Source organism: Panthera pardus, unplaced genomic scaffold, assembly GCF_024362965.1.
Source record: "Panthera pardus isolate Hobbes unplaced genomic scaffold, ASM2436296v1 HiC_scaffold_3, whole genome shotgun sequence".
NCBI classification, from domain to species: Eukaryota; Metazoa; Chordata; class Mammalia; order Carnivora; family Felidae; genus Panthera; species Panthera pardus.
The window spans coordinates 48,518,475-48,536,285 of record NW_026526876.1 but is presented as its reverse complement, the minus strand read 5'-3'; the positions used below and the strand labels follow the sequence as shown (position 1 = coordinate 48,536,285).

The 17,811-nt window shown below is 38.1% G+C and overlaps 2 protein-coding genes across 2 annotated transcripts in view; both read left to right on the top strand.

Annotated features, from left to right (window-relative positions):
* The window catches only part of PPM1D (protein phosphatase, Mg2+/Mn2+ dependent 1D), a 48,046-nt gene extending 43,466 nt beyond the window's left edge, over nt 1-4,580 (top strand). The window contains exon 6 of the mRNA XM_019431038.2: nt 1,852-4,580. Coding sequence (XP_019286583.1) covers nt 1,852-2,409 — 558 coding nt within the window. The 3' untranslated portion in view covers nt 2,410-4,580. The remainder of the gene's footprint in view (nt 1-1,851) is intronic.
* Nucleotides 4,581-15,932: 11,352 nt separating this feature from the next.
* BCAS3 (BCAS3 microtubule associated cell migration factor) overlaps nt 15,933-17,811 on the top strand; it is a 606,893-nt gene continuing 605,014 nt past the window's right edge. The window contains exons 1-2 of the mRNA XM_019431027.2: nt 15,933-15,979; nt 16,397-16,428. Of these exons, the coding sequence (XP_019286572.2) occupies nt 15,933-15,979; nt 16,397-16,428 (79 nt within the window). The remainder of the gene's footprint in view (nt 15,980-16,396; nt 16,429-17,811) is intronic.

Below are 17,811 nucleotides of genomic sequence, written 5' to 3'. Positions count from 1 at the left end.
CTGGGATGAGTGTGAGAACTCTAAGCAGTTGCCTGTGCTGACAGATGCAACGTATTCCCACAGAATGCCAATAAAAAGAGAATAAAAAGGAAAAGTTCAAGGAGAAAGTGGGGGAAGAAAAGCCAGCACTCCTGTAGTGTCAGAATAATAATCTGTGAATTTAAAAAGACCCAGCACACCAGAAATTACAGTAAATTGTGTTAAAATGTGTAACGTTGTTTTACAAACTGGAGCAGTATATTCTATTCCTATCAATGGCTTGACTATTACCTTCTTTCTTAGGCCTAAATTAGTGATGTGATTGTTTGGTTAGTAGGAATCCTTCTGTCTGCCTTGTCTTGTTGTAAATCCTTTTTCCGTATTAAAAGCAGGACAAACTCGAGGTCAATAATTTCTCATGAGTAGATACAGTTTTCTGTGATTATCCAGAACATGCTTGTGACCACAGTAGGCATTGGAATCAACTAATGCAGAAGGATAAACTCACCTACAACTCTTGTTGATATTATTGAAAGTCATATGTAAATATCCTGGAATGAAGACTGTTCCGTTGTCCTTTCTTGACAGTGGCACTTGGAAATAAGATTGCTGCCCAACATCTAGTCAGTGTTAAAACAGATAAGAACTGGGCTTTCAATAAACTATGCAATATAAAATAAATGAACCAATGACTGCAGAAGGAAAGAGTATTTTCTTAGTTAAAACAACAACGATAAAAACAGCAGCAGTCTAATTGAGGCAGTACCAAATTAGGAACTAGGGTTTCTCATCTCCAGTCTCCATTTGACCTAAAGTCATTATATTTTGATTTGGTTTGATTGAAATGCTTTCAGATGGCTTAAATTTCCCTTTTCTTTTTAATTCTAGAAACATAAAACATTCTTTTTAGAAGTATACTTTTATATAGCACTTTCTGAAAGGTGTTTATTTCTAAGGGATTTTATATCAGGAAAATAATATGTTTTCATTTACCCTTCTATAAAAGGGTTTACTTCAGAATATGTTAATATTTTAATAAACTTGATTTGATTTAAAAGAGGTAATGATTTGAGGGAAATGTTACATACCTGAAGGAGCCATAATATTTATGCTTAAAACCCATTTTTGAGAAACTATTAAGACAAGGATTTAAAATTTTTTTTAATGTTTATTTTTGAGAGAGAGAGAGAGAGAGAGACAGAGCACGAGTAGAGGAGGGGCAGAGAGAGGGAGACACAGAATCTGAAGCAGGCTCCAGGCTCTGAGCTGTCAACACAGAGCCTGATGCAGAGCTTGAACCCACGAACTGTGAGATCGTGACCTGAGCTGAAGTTGGACACTCTACCGACTGAGCCACCCAGGTGCCCCAAGGATTTTATAAAATATTAGTGGTGTGGAAGATTTGGGTTTGATAGGAAAAATATCATCTACCAATGGGAAAAATATTCTGAGTGTATGTAGAGCACTATATCTGAAGGAGTAATGCATATCTGAATCACTTGTCAAACTTTTAAAAAACTATCTGAAAGTTTCCATATGATTTTCATTTATTTCTTTGAGAGTTGCCCCATTCATGCTCTGTAGGTTCCCATATGTCCTGCTTTTCTCAAGTCACAGAACAGCCTCTAGTGTTTGGGAAATAGATACAAAGCAACAATATGAGTTTGCATTATGACATTGTTGCTTTAATGTTACACTTTACATTATCTATACTACTAAATATTCAGGAATTAGAATATAGAAAAAAATGGGAAAGTAGGAAATAAACCAACCAAATTTGTCACTTACTCTAATGAAACTTCTTCATCTCCCCAATGGTTGAGTTGAATTCTAGAATAAATTATTTATTTGGCTTACTTTCTTGTTTTTCAGTCACTGGAGGAGGACCCATGGCCACGGCTGAACTCTAAGGACCATATACCTGCCCTTGTTCGTAGTAATGCCTTCTCAGAGAATTATTTAGAAGTCCCAACTGAGATAGCTCGAGGCAATGTCCCGGCGGCAGTCATACCCGCAAAAGATCCAGAGCCACTTGAAGAAAATTGCACTAAAGCCCTGACTTTAAGGATACATGATTCTTTGAATAATAGCCTGTCAGTTGGCCTTGCACCTACCAATTCAACAAATACCATCATGGACCAAAAAAATTTAAAGATGTCAACTCCAGGTCAAATGAAAGCCCAAGAAGTTGAAAGAACCCCTCCAGCAAACTTTAAAAGGACATTAGAGGAATCCAACTCTGGTCCTCTTATGAAGAAGCATAGACGAAATTGTTTAAGTAGAAGTAGTGGTGCTCAGCCTGCAAGCCTCCCCACCACCTCACAGCGAAAGAACGCTGTTAAACTTACCATGCGACGCAGACTTAGGGGCCAGAAGAAAATGGGAAATCCTTTACTTCATCAGCACAGAAAAACTGTTTGTGTCTGCTGAAATGTATCTGGAAAATGTTTTTTTCCCAAACTTAGGATATAAGAGGGCTTTTTGAAGTTGGTGCAGAACTTGAACGTTTTTTAGGGGGACAAAATAAAAATAGTATACAGTTTCACTTTTTGGAATTTGGCAGTTTTATCCTGGCCTTGTATTGTATTATAAATGTGAATTTTGTAGATGTTAGGGTATAAGTTGCTGTAAAATGTGTGTAAATTTGTATACTCCACACAAACTCAGTCTCTTATTCTGACACAGTAAATGTAACAACAGGGCTAAAATTAAAAAAAAATCAAAAGAATCTATTAGATTTTAGAAATACATTTAAACTTTTAAAAATGCTTATTAAGAAATTTGTATAAGTCACTTGTGATGAAAACTACACAACTTTTTAAAGTAAATTATTAAGCAAACTGGAAAAGTGATGTATTTTCATAGTGACCTGTGTTCCACTTAATGTTTCTTAGAGACAGCTAGTGTCTTTTAAAAATTATTTTTATTTCTAATTTCATAATTCAGAACTAAATTTTTCATAGCAGAAGTGTTGAGCCATGCTTAAAGTAGCTCGGCATTAGTCTTCTTGTCCTAATAAAAAATACTATGCAGTATCTCTTATTTCATTAGCATTTTTGTAAAACATCAATCATCAGATATACTCCTCAAATCTTTGGAGTAGAAGGAGGTGTGTTTGCCTAAAAAGGTGCCCTTCTCAATCATCCCAGACATTCAGTGGCATTATTGGGTCTTAAAGTAGTTACCCTCTTCTCGTGTTTGCATAAAATATGTGAAGTTTTTCTTGCTATTTCAATAACGGATGGTGCTGCTAATTCCCAACATTTCTTAAATTATTTTATATATCAGACAGTTTTCATTGATTATATGGATATATGTTTGTTCATCTAATAAATCAGTGAACTGTTGTTGATGTGCTGGAATTTTGTCGTTGGTTTAATGGTAGATATTAATTTTTTGTTGTGCTCTGATCATGCTTTAGAGGAACATTTTAAAAATACAAGTTTATTTTTGCACTCTTGACTTTTTTTGATGTTTATTTATTTTGTGAGAGAGAGAGAGAGAGAGAGAGAGAGAGACCAAGAGTGAGCAGGAGAGGGCCAGGGAGAAAGGGAGACACAGAATTTGAAGCAGGCTCCAGGCTCTGAGCTGTCAGCACAGAGCCCGACGTGGTGCTTGAACTCATGAACCGTAGGGTCATGACCTGAGCCGAAGTCAGACGCTTATCTGACTGAGCCATCCAGGTGCCCCCCTCTTTTTTACATGTTTCTTTAGCTCTTAACTTTTGGTTTTTTTAATGTTTATTTATTTTGAAGGAGAGACAGAGCATGAGCAGGGGAGAGGTAGAGAGAGGGGGAGATAGAGTGTGAAGCTGGGCTCCAGGCTCTGAGCTGTCAGCACAGAGCCGGACGCGGGGCTCTAACTCACAAGCCGTGAGATCATGACCTGAGCCCAAGTCAGATGCTTAACCAACTGAGCCACCCAGGCACCCCTTAGCTCTTGACTTTTTAATTTTATTTTAGAATACATTGAAACAGGCTAAATATCCAACAATAGACTATGGTTAAGAATATGGTTAAGTCAGTTATGGCTTGTAACCATTTGATGAAATATTATGTCCCACTTAAAAGTGAGTAGAAGTATACTATACCTAAGAGTATGTCATTTTGGTATGAATTGTTCTCCAATAAGAAAACTTTTTAATTTATTAATTTAGAACAAGATATCTCATTAAGAGATTGAAGAGCTAATTCATGCATTCAACATCCACAATATGCTAGGAACTGCACAACCGGAAGCATACCAGTTTTCAATAACAGGGTTGAGAACCAGTGGTCCAGGTAAAACAGTAATTGTGGTTCTTAAGAAGGATTTTTAGTTACTGAAGAGTTTGCTTTTCCAATCTTTCCGAGACAGAGACCTAGCAACTAATAGACACTTTAGAAGTCAATTTATTGTGAAGGGTTATTCCATCTTTTATTTATTTTTTTTTTGGGGGGGGGGGTTCCATCTTTTAGACCTGTGATACCATCTTAGCTGCACCAACTAGAAATTGAACCAATCTGAATGTATATTAAAGAAAATTCATTTAACTGCTTTTACTTTTTTTGCCAGTGATTGTAAATGTATCTACATGAAATTAAAATTTTCACTTGATTAGAGTAATGCATTATTGAATCTTGATTTTTCAAATCAGTTTTTTTTATGTTTATTTGTGAGAGCGAGCGTGTGAGCGGGGAAAGAGAGAGGCAGACACAGAATCTGAAGCAGACTGCAGACTCTAAGCTGTCAGCACAGAGCCCAGTGTGAGGCTTGAACTCACAAACTGTGAGATCATGACCTGAGCCAAAGTCAGACTCTTAACAGACTGAGCCACCCAGGTGCCCCTCAGATAAGTTTTTTAATGTAAAAACGTTACACATTTCTTTCCTAGATCACCTTTTTAGTGCAATGGAGTCCAATTCCATATAGTAGTAGCTATTTAATACTAGAAACATTTTTGGTTTAAGACATGACTACAAATGCTAAGATTAGCCCTTTTCTGTATGTGTTTCTAGGATTGTGTTTAGTCCTGTACTTTAAGGAGTTGAAGATGTTATGCAATCACAAGCAGTGTTTAAATGTTTCTACTTTGTTTTATTTTCTAAATTTATTTGCCTGTGTGACATAGATCAGTAGTATAGTACATTATGGAAAGTATATGATGTATGAGATGGTACATAAGAACTCCCACCTCGGTTCCCAAGGCAGCCAACATTTCCCCCTTTTTGTGTTATTTTAGTGATAATCTATGCATAGCATGCAATACACATGCAACTTTACCTCTTAATCTTGAAAATTTTCTCTATCACTATTTCACAGAGCCTCCTCAGGTTTTAGTATTCTAATCTGTGGATGTAAGTTTATTTAACAGTGCATTACCTATGTCCACTGAAAGGAAAACATTTCTTCCTTTACTCATACGATACTTATGACACCAGATGTGTAGGTTTTCTTTCACCAAGCAATTCTCTGATTTTCTGTAGATACCAGTTGGGTGTCCTACAATTCAGTTCAGTTCTGACACTTCCTAGGATTATCATCAGATCCCACAAGTTAAGGGCTCAGTCTCACAAGACTGCCCCCACTCCAGAAACGAACTGCAAGTCCTAGGTTGTCACATATACTTCTAATCAACTGGCTGTAAATCCGTTTCCACAAGCCCCTCTAGATTGATAATTTGCTAGAACAGCTCACAAGAATTTAGGGAAACTGGTTTATTCTATAATAAAGGATACAGATGACAGCTAGATAAAGAGATGTATCAGGTGAGGTCCAGAATGGACCTCTACCCAAGCAGAGGAGCTTCTGACCATTGGCTTGGGGTGAACCTCTTCCAGCATGTGAGTGTATTCACCAACCTAGAAGCTCTGAACCTCATACTTCAGGGATTTTTGTGGAGGCTTCATCATTTAGGTGATCAATTATTAATCTCGAGCCTCTTCCCTTCCAGGAAAAAAAAAGGTGTGTGTGTAGTGAGCTCTCCAAGAAAGAGTTATCTCATTAGAACAAAAGCTGCTCCTACCAGGAAATTCCAAGGGATTTAGGAACTCGGTGTCAGGAATAGGAGTTAATGACCAAAGACAAAAGTTCCTAGTGACTTTATTACCTAAGAAATCACAAAGGTTTTACATACTCTAGCCAGGAGCCTGGGACAAAGGCCAAAATATGTGTTTCTTATTTTATCACAATATCACATCCACACACTGGTTCTTTTCAATATTTTGTAAAACAGATAATTATCCTGTTTCTCAAAGATTAAAATACGTATTATATATTGCTGCATAATAATACCTCAAAATTCAGCAGCCTAAAACAACAAAAAACATTATCTTCAGTTTCTAAGTGTTAGGAAACTGGGAATGATGAAGCTAGGTTACAGAATCATGTGGTTGCAGTCAAGATACCAATCAGGGCGACAGTCATCCAAAGGCTTCACTAGCATTGTTGCACAGTGCTCACTTAACCTATCTGTTAGTAGGAGGCCTCAGTTACCGTCACATGTACGGCTTCTCACAACATGTTAGTTAACTCTTCCCCCGCCCCTGCCACCGCCATAGCAAATGATACCAGAAACAATGCAGAAGGCTCAGTGTCTTTTGTAACCTAACCTCAAAAAAATATACCAATTCTGTGTTTAATCTTATTTTTATTTTTTTCTATTAAAAGATTGAGATTTAATCATAATATTATAGAATGTTTTTCCTCCTCCACATCTTACCACCACACAACAGAGTATATCCAGTATAAACACAGAGCTGAAACTATAAAATTTAGACTTTCTCTGAGTAGTGCAAAGCCCAAAGTCAAGAGAGGACACAAAAATTAAGTGATAGGCATTTGAATTTATTGGCACCTCTGGCTACAGCCAACATTAAATAAATCTGACTCCCAGCCAAACTAACATAACCCTTCATGCTAGACGCATATTTACTCTAGTTCCTATTACTTAATGCACGTCTGGAGTTTCTACAAGTTTTTCTTTAAATTCCTCACAGTAACATACAGCGTAATATTCATTTCAGGTGTACAATTTAGTGATTCATCACTTACATATAATACCCAGTCCTCATTACTACAAGTGCCCTCCTTAACCTGTCAGACATTTAACACAACCCCACCCACTTGATCTCCAGTAACTTTCAGTTTCTCCTTATAGATAAAAGTCTGTTTCCTAGTTTGACTCTCTCTCTCTCTCTGTCTTTTTACCTGTATGTTTCTCTGTTTTATTTCTTAAATTCCATAAATGTGTGAAGTCACATGGTATTTGTCTTTCTCTGACTGAATTATTTTGCTGAGCATAATACTCTCTAGTTCCATCCCCACCATTGCAAATGGCAAGATTTCATTCTTTTTTATGGCAGAATAATATTCCATTGTGTATATATACCACCTCTTCCTTATCTATTCATCAGTCAATGGACATTTGGGCTCTTTCCTTAATTTGGTTATTGTTTAGAATGCTGCTATAAACAATGGGATGCATGTGCATGTGATTCCCTTTGAATTAGTGTTTTTGTATCCTTGGGGTACAAAATACAAAGTAGTGCAATTGCAATTGTAGAGGAGTTCTATTTTTTTTTAATTTTATTTTTTAAATTTACATCCAAATTAGTTAGCATATAGTGCAACAATGATTTCAGGGGTAGATTCCTTAATGCCCCTTACCCATTTAGCCCATCCCTCCTCCCACAGCCCCTCCAGTAACCCTCTGTTTGTTCTCCATATTTAAGTCTCTTCTGTTTTGTCCCCCTCCCTGTTTTTATATTATTTTTGCTTCCTTTCCCTTACGTTCGTTCATCTGTACTGTGTCTTAAAGTCCTCATATGAGTGAAGTCATATGATATTTGTCTTTCTCTGACTAATTTTGCTTAGCATAATACCCTCTAGTTCCATCCATGTAGTTGCAAATGACAGGATTTCATTCTTTTTGATTCCCAAGTAATACTCCATTGTACAGATGTACCACACCTTCTTTACCCATTCATCAGTTGATGGACATTTGGGCTCTTTCCATACTTTGGCTATTGTTGATAGTGCTGCTATAAACATGGGGGTGCATGTATCCCTTGGATAAATACCTAGAGGTGCAATTTCTGGGTTGTAGCATAGTTCTTTAAATTTTTGGAGGAACCTCCATACTGTTTTCCAGAGTGGCTGCACCAGTTTGCATTCCCACCAGCAATGCAAAAGAAATCCTCTTTCTCTGCATCCTCGCCAACATCTGTTGTTGCCTGAGTTGTTAATGTTAGCCATTCTGACAGGTGTGAGGTGGTATTTCATTGTGGTTTTGGTTTGTATTTCCCTGATGATGAGTGATGTGGAGCATTTTTTCATGTGTCGGTTGGCCATCTGGATGTCTTCCTTGGAAAAGTTTCTATTCATGTCTTTTGCCTGTTTCTTCACTGGATTATGTGTTGAGTTTGATAAGTTCTTTATAGATTTTGGATACTAACCCTTTATCTGTTGTGTCATTTGCAAATATCTTCTCCCATTCTGTCAGTTGCCTTTTAGTTTTGCTGATTGTTTCCTTCACCGTGCAGAAGCTTTTTATTTTGCTGAGGTCCCAATAGTGCATTTTTGCTTTTGTTTCCCTTGCCTCTGGAGACGTGTTGAGTAAGAAGTTGCTGTGGCCAAGATCAAAGAGGTTTTTGCCTGCTTTCTCCTCAAGGATTTTGGTGGCTTCCTGTCTTACATTGAGGTCTTTCATCCATTTTCAGTTTCTTTTTGTGTATGGTGTAAGAAAGTGGTCCAGGTTCATTCTTCTGCATGTCACTGCTTAGTATTCCCAGCACCACTTGCTGAAGAGACTGTCTTTATTCCATTGGATATTCTTTCCTGCTTTGTCAAAGATTAGTTGGCCATACATTTGTGGGTCCATTTCTGGGTTCTCTATTCTGTTCCATTGATCTGTCTGTTTTTGTGCCAATTTCTGTGTTTTATAAGTTGCACAGACCAAACTGGTAACAGTGTAGGAGGCAACTACACAGGGCATGAATATCAGCAGATGGGCATCATTAAAAGCCATCTTGGAGTCTAGCACAATCTAGAAGTTAAAAGCATTAATCATGTAAAATACAGGATTTTTAGCATTGCTTTCATAAGCTGTGCACTAAGTTTGTTTTGGTCACATTAATGATGTTATTTTCATCTTCCAGATATCTGGAAGATAGTGCTTTAATGGAGGGAAACATTTTAGTGGGCTTTTTTCTCTTGAATATACTATGTCATAGAAAAGTTGAAAACTTAAACTTTGATCCTTGAGGCAAAATATTTTGGCTCTGTGAATGGTTGCATTAGGGATTACAATATACAAACTTTGGTAGTCTACTTAAAGTCAGTATTTTACCACTTAAAGTACAATGTAGAAAATTTACCACTGTATTACCCTCTCCTCTATATGTTATAGTTGTCATATCTGTATATGTTGAAAACCCCATCATGTGGTGTTGTAACTTTTGCTATCAAAAATCAAACATTTTAAAGAACTCAAGAGAACGCTGTGATATTCATCCAGATATTTACCATCGTTATTCCTCTTTTTTCATTCCTGATATTCTAGGTTTCCTTCTAGTATTGTTTTCTGGTTTCTGATGAAAAAATCTGTAGTCATTCAAATTGTTCTGTGGGTAATGCATTGTTTTTCTCTGGCTGCTTTCAACAATTTTTCCTTTGTCTTCAGTTTTTAGTAGTACGATTATGAAGTGTCTGTACATGGATTCCTTCGAGGTTTTCTGCTTGGGGTTTGCTGAGCATCTTGAATCTGTAGGTTTATATCTTTCACCAAACTTGGGGAGGTTTACAACCATTTCCCCCCTTCCCCATTTTTGTTTTCAGCATCACATTCTTTTTCTTCTTTCTTTGAAACTCTTTGTTTTTCCTTTTGTTAGAACATTTGTTGTTATATTTTTGAGTTTGAAAATTTCCATTTGGTTCTTTATTTTTATTTTATTTTTTCCATTTGGGTCTTCTTTGTATCTTTGCTGAGCTGTTCTGTTTTTTCATGCATGTCAAGGGTGTTCACAATTGCCTGTAGAAACTTTTTTTTTTTTAAGTTTATGTATTTATTTAGAGAGAGGAAGAGAGCAAGCTGGGGAGGGGCAGAGAGAGAGCGGGGACAGAGGGGATCCAAAGCAGGCTCTGTGCTCCAGAGAGCTGGATACAGGTCTGGAACTCAGGAACCATGAGATCATGACCTAAGCTGAAACCAGGAGTTAGTCACTTAACTGACTGTGCCACCCAGGTGCCCCAGGAACATTTAAAAACAATTTTTTTAAATCTTTATTTATTTTTGAGAGACAGAAATATTATCTACATATAATAGATGTAGATAATACGTATTATATTATGAGCGGGGAGGGGCTGAGAGGAGACACAGAATCTGAAGCAGGCTCCAGGCTCTGAGCTGTCAGCACAGAGCCCATCATGGGGCTCAAACTCACAAAATGTGGGGTTATGACCTGCGCTGAAGTCAGAGGCTTAACCGACTGAGCCACCCAGGAGCCCCTCCAGAAACATTTTCATAGTACTGCTTTAAAGTGTTTGAAGGATAATTGTCATTTAGGTATTGGCATCTGTTGATTGTTTTTTCTCTGTGAGTTAAGATTTTCCTGGTTCTTTCAAAGTTCTCAAAGTCTTTGATATGCTAATTAGGACCAGATCCTTGCTATCTATAAGGTCCCTCTCCTGAGTTCCTCTCTTCCTACAGTCTCCATGGTACTTTCCCTACTCAGCATCTCCCCTTTTCAGTTTTTGTTTTTAAGTTTATTTTTATTTATTTTGAGAGAGATAGAGAACAAGCAGGGGAGGGGCAGAGAGAGAGGGAGACAGACAGAATTCAAAGCAGGCTCCACGCTGTCAGCACAGAGCCTAATGTGAGGCTCAAACTCATGAATTGTGAGATCATGATCTGAGCAGAGATGGAGTCCAACAGTTAACTGACTGAGCCACCCAGAAGGCCCTCCCACCACCCTTTTAAATATTTATTTTTGAGAGAGAGAGAGAGAGAGAGAGCGAGCGAGCAAGAGGGGGCGTGACAGAGAGAGAAGGAGACACAGAATTGAAAGCAGAATCCAGGTTCTGAACTGACAGCACAGAGCCCAACACAAGCCTTGATTTCACCAACCATGAGATCATGACTGAGCCACCCAAGTGTCCCTCCCCTTTTCAGTTCTCTGGGCAGAAAGCTGTGACTTTAGGAACTATGCACTTCTACCATGCGCCTACATCTGGAGCTAAATGGCTTAACACCTTTGTGTCTTGGTACTCATCTATAAAATGTAGATAATAATACCACAATGCCTGGCCTATATAGCTAAATGTTACCTAATATTACTCTTATTAAATGTTTAGCCTCTCAAAACTATTAATACAGATGCAGTTTTCTCAGATTTTAAAGTAGTTTTTATTCAGGGTTATGTGTATATGGGGAAGGCAAACTATGCCCTGGGCATCATTAAAACGGTTGATGAAACTAATTTTTGATCTTTGTAAATAGTTTTGGTTTTCAGTATCTTTTAATTATAAATACATGCTCCAGATTGCAGGATAAATCGTTGGGGTTCTGACATGTAATTTTTCCTGTTAGTTTTATGTTTCATAGTTTTATGGAGAATAGAAATGAAACAAATGATCCCTTCTGCTAAAGAGTTTACATGTTTTCTAAGTAGACAATAGAATTATACATTAATCAACTAGAAGAGTTACAAAGTAGTACTAATGTATCAGAAATAAAGGGAAGCCATATTTAATGGTTTGCCTGAGACAGTTCTACTCTACCTTTTCTTGCAGGTGTGTGTGTGTGTAATTGTTATATTTCATGAAGGTTTTCTGGTTAGGATGATGAATTATATGGCTACTTTATAGATACTGGTTATTTTCAAGACAATGAAAGGAAAACAATCACCATGTCTTCAGAAAGTTTGCTGGGCCTCAGAATGAGCTAAATTAATCTAAACAAAGACTTAGAATTTTGAATAGAAATGTGGGAACATGCTGTTTTAGAAGCCACAGTTATGTCCTAATATGCAGGACAGATAAATGGCAGGCACTATTGCAATCAAATAGATATGAGGTGATATGACCTTTGTTGGTTTTACTCTTCTACAAAGTTTAGAATTCTACTTTTTAGGATATTACTATAAAAGGTAGTGTTCAAAATTTCAACCCTAATAAATGCACCAAAGAAAGTCTATATAGTGAGAAATTAATGTAGTTTTACCTCACAATTGGGGGATTTTAGAGAAATGTGATTTTAAACAATAGACTTTTTTTTTAAGAGCAGTTTTAGGTTCATGGCAAAATTAAGCAGAAAGTGCAGATATCCCACGTATGCCCTCTCCTAACTAGTTTCCTATCACTTTCTACTTATACAACACATGTATAGTATCCCTTGTTATCAAAATCCCCAGTGTGATACAATTGATGATCCTACATTTGATGATGGTTATTTTTTTTACCTCTTTGGTTTTTTTTCCTTTCACTTGACTAAAAACTAAAATATTAATGTTTATCATAGTTCTGTGTGAAATCAGATTATTTTGCCACTGCTTAAATCATGTGATTGTTGTCCAAGTGGTTTTGGTGGCCAGGGTAAATGAGGCATTGGCTTGTTTGAGGCTAAAAAGGACTCCTAACGCTACCGAAACAAAAACTCATGATAAAGTATAAACTGCCCTTGAAATTGGTTTTCTTCTTTTTTAATTTTTTAATTTATTTTTGAGAGAGACAAAGACAGAGTGCAAGCAGGAGAGGGGCAGAGAGAGAGGGAGACACAGAATCTGAAGCAGGATCCAGGCTCTGAGCTGTCGGCAAAGAGCCCGATGCAGGGCTTGAACCCATGAACTGTGAGATCATGACCTGAGCCAAAGTTGGACACTTAACCAACTGAGCCACCTAGGTGCCCCAAAATTGGTTTTCATATGGATCATTCCCTGATGATTTTCTGGAGATTTTTTGTTTTGACTTGCAGGGCCATTAGGAAAGGCAATTTTAATCATTAGTGATTTATTATAATGGATCATTTAGGAACTGGAAGAACACAGAATTCTGGCTCGAAGTCACTCTTTTACACTGAAAATCAGTTTCCTAGTTAGTATTGCTCAGCTACAAGAACAGATTGTTGAAAAGTTTCCTCATATACCAATGCTTTAAAATGACTCAAAAGCTGGCAATATGTACTGAGTAGCCTTAAGTTACTTCCATTTAAAAAATGATCTCCACAAATTTGCTTTCTCTCTATTTGAAGTCTCATGAGAGAATCTTATACCATCTCTGTGGAGAAAAAAAATGGAGTAATTAGAAATAGTGGTTAATTAGAAGTAGTTAATTTGGAGAAATTTCTAACTGGTTCTAAGAATCTATCTATATCTATCTATCTATCTATCTATCTATCTATCTATCTATCTATCTATTTAAAGTTACTTATTCATTTTGAGAGAGAGAGAGAGCACAAGCAGGTGAGAGGCAGAGAGGGAGAGACAGAATCCCAAGCAGAATCCCAATACCTGACTGAGCCACCCAGGTGCTCCTGGTTCTAAGAATTTAAAATTTCCTTACTATTCATAAAAATCCTATGAACCTCAGAACAGTCTTTTTACAATTTATAAAGGATGAAACCAAAGCACAGAAATGCGCCCTTCCTAAAAATGTGTAACTTCACCAGTGTTCATCCTATTCATAATGTCATCACTTAGTTGTTAAAGCCCAAAACACAGGCATCATCCTTGATTCTCTTTTTCCCTTCTATCCCACAACTAACCCAACACTGCTTCACTTCTAGGCCCAGTTCTAGACTGCATCTCCCACCTGGTCTAATGAAATAGCTTCACTACTCGACCCACTGCTTCCGCTCATACTCCCTCCCTGACAAGAGTTTATTCTTTGTATAGTGGATAGAATACTCTTTGAGAAATGTAAACATGATCATGATACTTTCTAGGTGAAAGTCCTCCAAAAGATTCCCACCTAGAACAAAATTGAAACTATTATTCTATACAAGACCATACTCCATCTGCCACTACTTACCTAGTTTGCTATCACTTTCTACTTATCTCACTTTGCTTAAATCATACTCTTTTCTCACTCTTCATCAAAATTCATTCCCTTCTTAGACCTTTGTACTTGTTCCTTTTGTCTGGACTGCTTTTTTCCCACAGTAGCTTTCTCACATACTTCATTAAAGTCTTTGTTAAAATACAGAGAAAGATACCATATGTTTTCACTCTTATGTGGATCCTGAGAGAGTTAACAGAAACCCATGGGGGAGGGGAAGAAAAAAAAAAAAAAAGGAGGTTAGAGTGGGAGAGAGCCAAAGCATAAGAGACTCTTAAAAACTGAGAACTGAGGGTTGATGGGGGTGGGAGGGTGGGGAGGGTGGGTGATGGGTATTGAGGAGGGCACCTTTTGGGATGAGCACTGGGTGTTGTATGGAAACCAATTTGACAATAAATTTCATATATTGAAAAAATAAAAATAAAATGTTATCTCCTGAGAGGGCTTCCCTGATGACGCTACGTATATCCAGCCATCTATTTATCTGGATTATTATATTTTTTTCATAGCATTTTACACTACTTGAATTTCTCTGTTTATTTCTGTATTCCCATCAGAATGTAAATTCTCTGGCTGAGGAAAGCACATTGATTGATTTGTTTATCACTGTACCTGTGGAGCTTAGAACATGTCTGACATTTAATAGCTCTTACAATATTTGTTGAATGAATGAATGAATGAATGAGTGAGCTTGTGTACAACGGTATTCTTTATGTTTTTTTGTTTCTTTGTTTTTTTCCATAGCTTTGTAGAGGAATAGTCAAAGAGCTATGGAGTTTAACAATGCATATGAAACAGCTATTTTAACTGAATAGCTTTATACAAATGCTGGTTGTCCCATTTGTGATTATTACCTATTGGTTTCCTCTGGATTTCCTCTTTATTCCTGCTCTGGGTCTAGACGGCATGAAAATAGTAATTATTTAATTCAAGTAAGTCTGAATTTTGAAATACCTGTTGTGGTTGGGGCTGTTAGGTGTTAAGAGGGATTGAAAAATATGAAAACTTTAGTCTTCTAATACCTAGGAAGAATTTAACATTCTAGTTGGGGAAAATGAGATATGCACAAGAGAAACTCCAAACATTTCAAATACAGCAAAGAAGTAAGTTAATGATAGCAATAAGAGCAAAAGGAATTTAGAACTGTGGAAAGATTCTTCCGTTAGTGGGCTTAATGTAGGAAGCAAATCTTAAAAGGCCATGGTGCTCAGAATTTGTGTGTGTAGTGGAAGAAGATAAATGTTCAGAATCTTGTATTAGCCAATGTTCAAACATTAGCTCGATAAATAGCACTTTGGGTGTGCTATTTATTGGCATTGATAGAGCGTCAAGAGCATATAGGTGGTTTCTTGGCTACATCTACATCTATATCTATATTGGTATATCTATCATCTATCTCTCCAGCACCTGATTAACTGCATATTTCCGTTGAGGTAGTTTCTTTACTAAACTTTTCCATCCTCCATTGTGCTTAAAACCTTTTTAAAATTTTTATTGCTGTTTCAGCCAATTTTCTACAAACCTCATGTCTATTAATAAGCTATATCCTCATGGGATTGCCGTATTACATTTGATAATACTTATGAAATGCTTAAGACTGTATTGAGCGTTCGTTAAAAAAATCAATAAATGTAAATGTAAAGGAAATGTAACTGACGCAATGACACTGGCGAAATCGCGATCTCTTCCATAGGGGAAATGGAAACAGGTAAGGAAGGAGTCAGGTGAGCTCCACAAACCTTGCTCAAATTGACACGATCACCGGCCGCGCCCCTCATTTAGCTCAATACCTCCTTGGCTCTAGGTTTGCCCACCCGCGCAAGCCAGCCGAGGCTCCCGGAAGGTAAACACACCGAGAAGGGCGGGGCAGAAGGCGGGTTAGGGATGGGTGAGTGGCCAGCAGAAAGTGATTGGCAGCTGCCATGTCCACGTGCTTTGTGCTTCGAACTAGCTGTCGCGAGAATTCGATGTAAACAGACCAGTCCCGGGTCCTCCGACTCCCAGCCCGAGACGCTCAGCTGAGGTGCAGAGGAGTCTGAGACATAATTCCTTTTGACAAAGCCACGTAGGTGTGCTGTCTGCAAAGGAAAATAGACATGTTCGTAACTCTCCCTACCTGCCTGCGTTCGCAACCGAACCTGACACGTCGGCTTCACCCAAACTTACATACTGTTTTGTTTTCCCTGGAGCCCCAGCGGATTGGATAAATTCAGGAGGCGGGTCCGCCTCTTTTCTACTTGCTGGTTGGCGAAGCTGACCTCCAAGGGCGGTGCCCGGCCGTAGCCAGTTTCCTTCTGGGATTGGCTAGAAAAGTAGTTCCGCTGAGGCGTGGTAGGAAGTGGTAGCCGTCAATCACGAGGGGAGACTCCAAACAGTGAGCCTTGAGCTGGAGAACAGCGTTTACCGGCGGGGCGGCCGGTGAGAGGGCTGGTGGGGCTGTGGCTTTGGGGAGGCTTGGCGAGAACGAGGTGCAAGCAGCGTGAGGGGAGAGGGCTTGACTGGTATGGATTCGACGAGAGAGAGCTATCGAGATTGGAGGGGGAGGGGAAGAAGGGCAAGGGGCCAGAGGGCGGCCGGGGGCAGCGGTGGCTCCGCGTTGGAGGTTAAGTGGGTATCGCTGTTCGAGTCTTTCAGGAGAGTGGGGCCTGAGGGTCGTCCTCAGGAGACAGGGCCCTTATAGGACATTTCTTGGAAGGCTCTGTTTCGGGAAATGAAGGGTGGAATGGAAATGAGAGTGCTGAGGGGTTGGTGGTGAAGATACCTACCGAGGAAGGGGTACCTGGACTAGGTGGGTCAGAGGGTGTTTTTGTTGTAGCAGGTGAGACTCCTCAGTTTGGGAATTTTCAAATACGGTGAGAGAATGCTTCTTACTTAGAAGTGATGGTTTTAAGGGCTTTCAAGATTAGTTCCAGGTTGTGGACTTTCCTGAGCCCTGTAAGAGATCATTGATATTGCTGTCAATCCTCTTTTAGCCTTAACCAAGTACACTGTATGTTCTTAAAATCTACACAGTGATTCAGATGCTTATTGAACATTCAAGGATCAAGATTCAGTGATGTGACAGGAAAGGACAAGGGGCTTCTAATGTCATATAAGTTTTTATTACTTATTAAGGCTCTGGTGTTTAGGTTATAATAGTAAGGGGATTGACAAATCTGATTTAAAAACTCTTGTCAAATTATGATCATGCAATCCTTTTTTTATAGCTGTTACTGACATAACGTTGTATTAGTTTCAGGTGTACAACATAATTTGATTTGATATTTGTACATGTCTTGAAATGATCACCACAATGTCTAGTTAACATCCATCACCAAACATAGTTACAATATACAGTCTTGCTCATAGTTTCCCAACAGTTTTAGTTGGAAGATATTACCTCACTGTTCCATTAAGTCTCCAAATAGTGTGTTATGTGTATTTTCACTATCTCAATTTAAGATTTTAGTACATTTTAAAATTTTGGCACACAGAGATAGCACATTTTTAAAAAATATTAAGTGGTCTTGTGCTAGACTCTCTATCTAGCACATCTTACCTTTCTAGTTTGTGTTAACAGTGGATGAGAGGGGCCAGAACGAGTCTTAACCAGTTTTGGGGTTCTGAGGCTTAGTCCAAAAAAAAAAAAAAAAACAAAACAAAACCTCTCACGATAATTAGAAAACTTCTTTATCTACTTCCTGTCCTAATCTTCCCCCTTTCTGGTATAATTGGAATTTCTGGGAAGGTTTCCTATATTTTAGGCATTTTTGATAAGGGATCTCTAGTGAGCAACCATAAACCTTTCCTTCTACCGCCAAC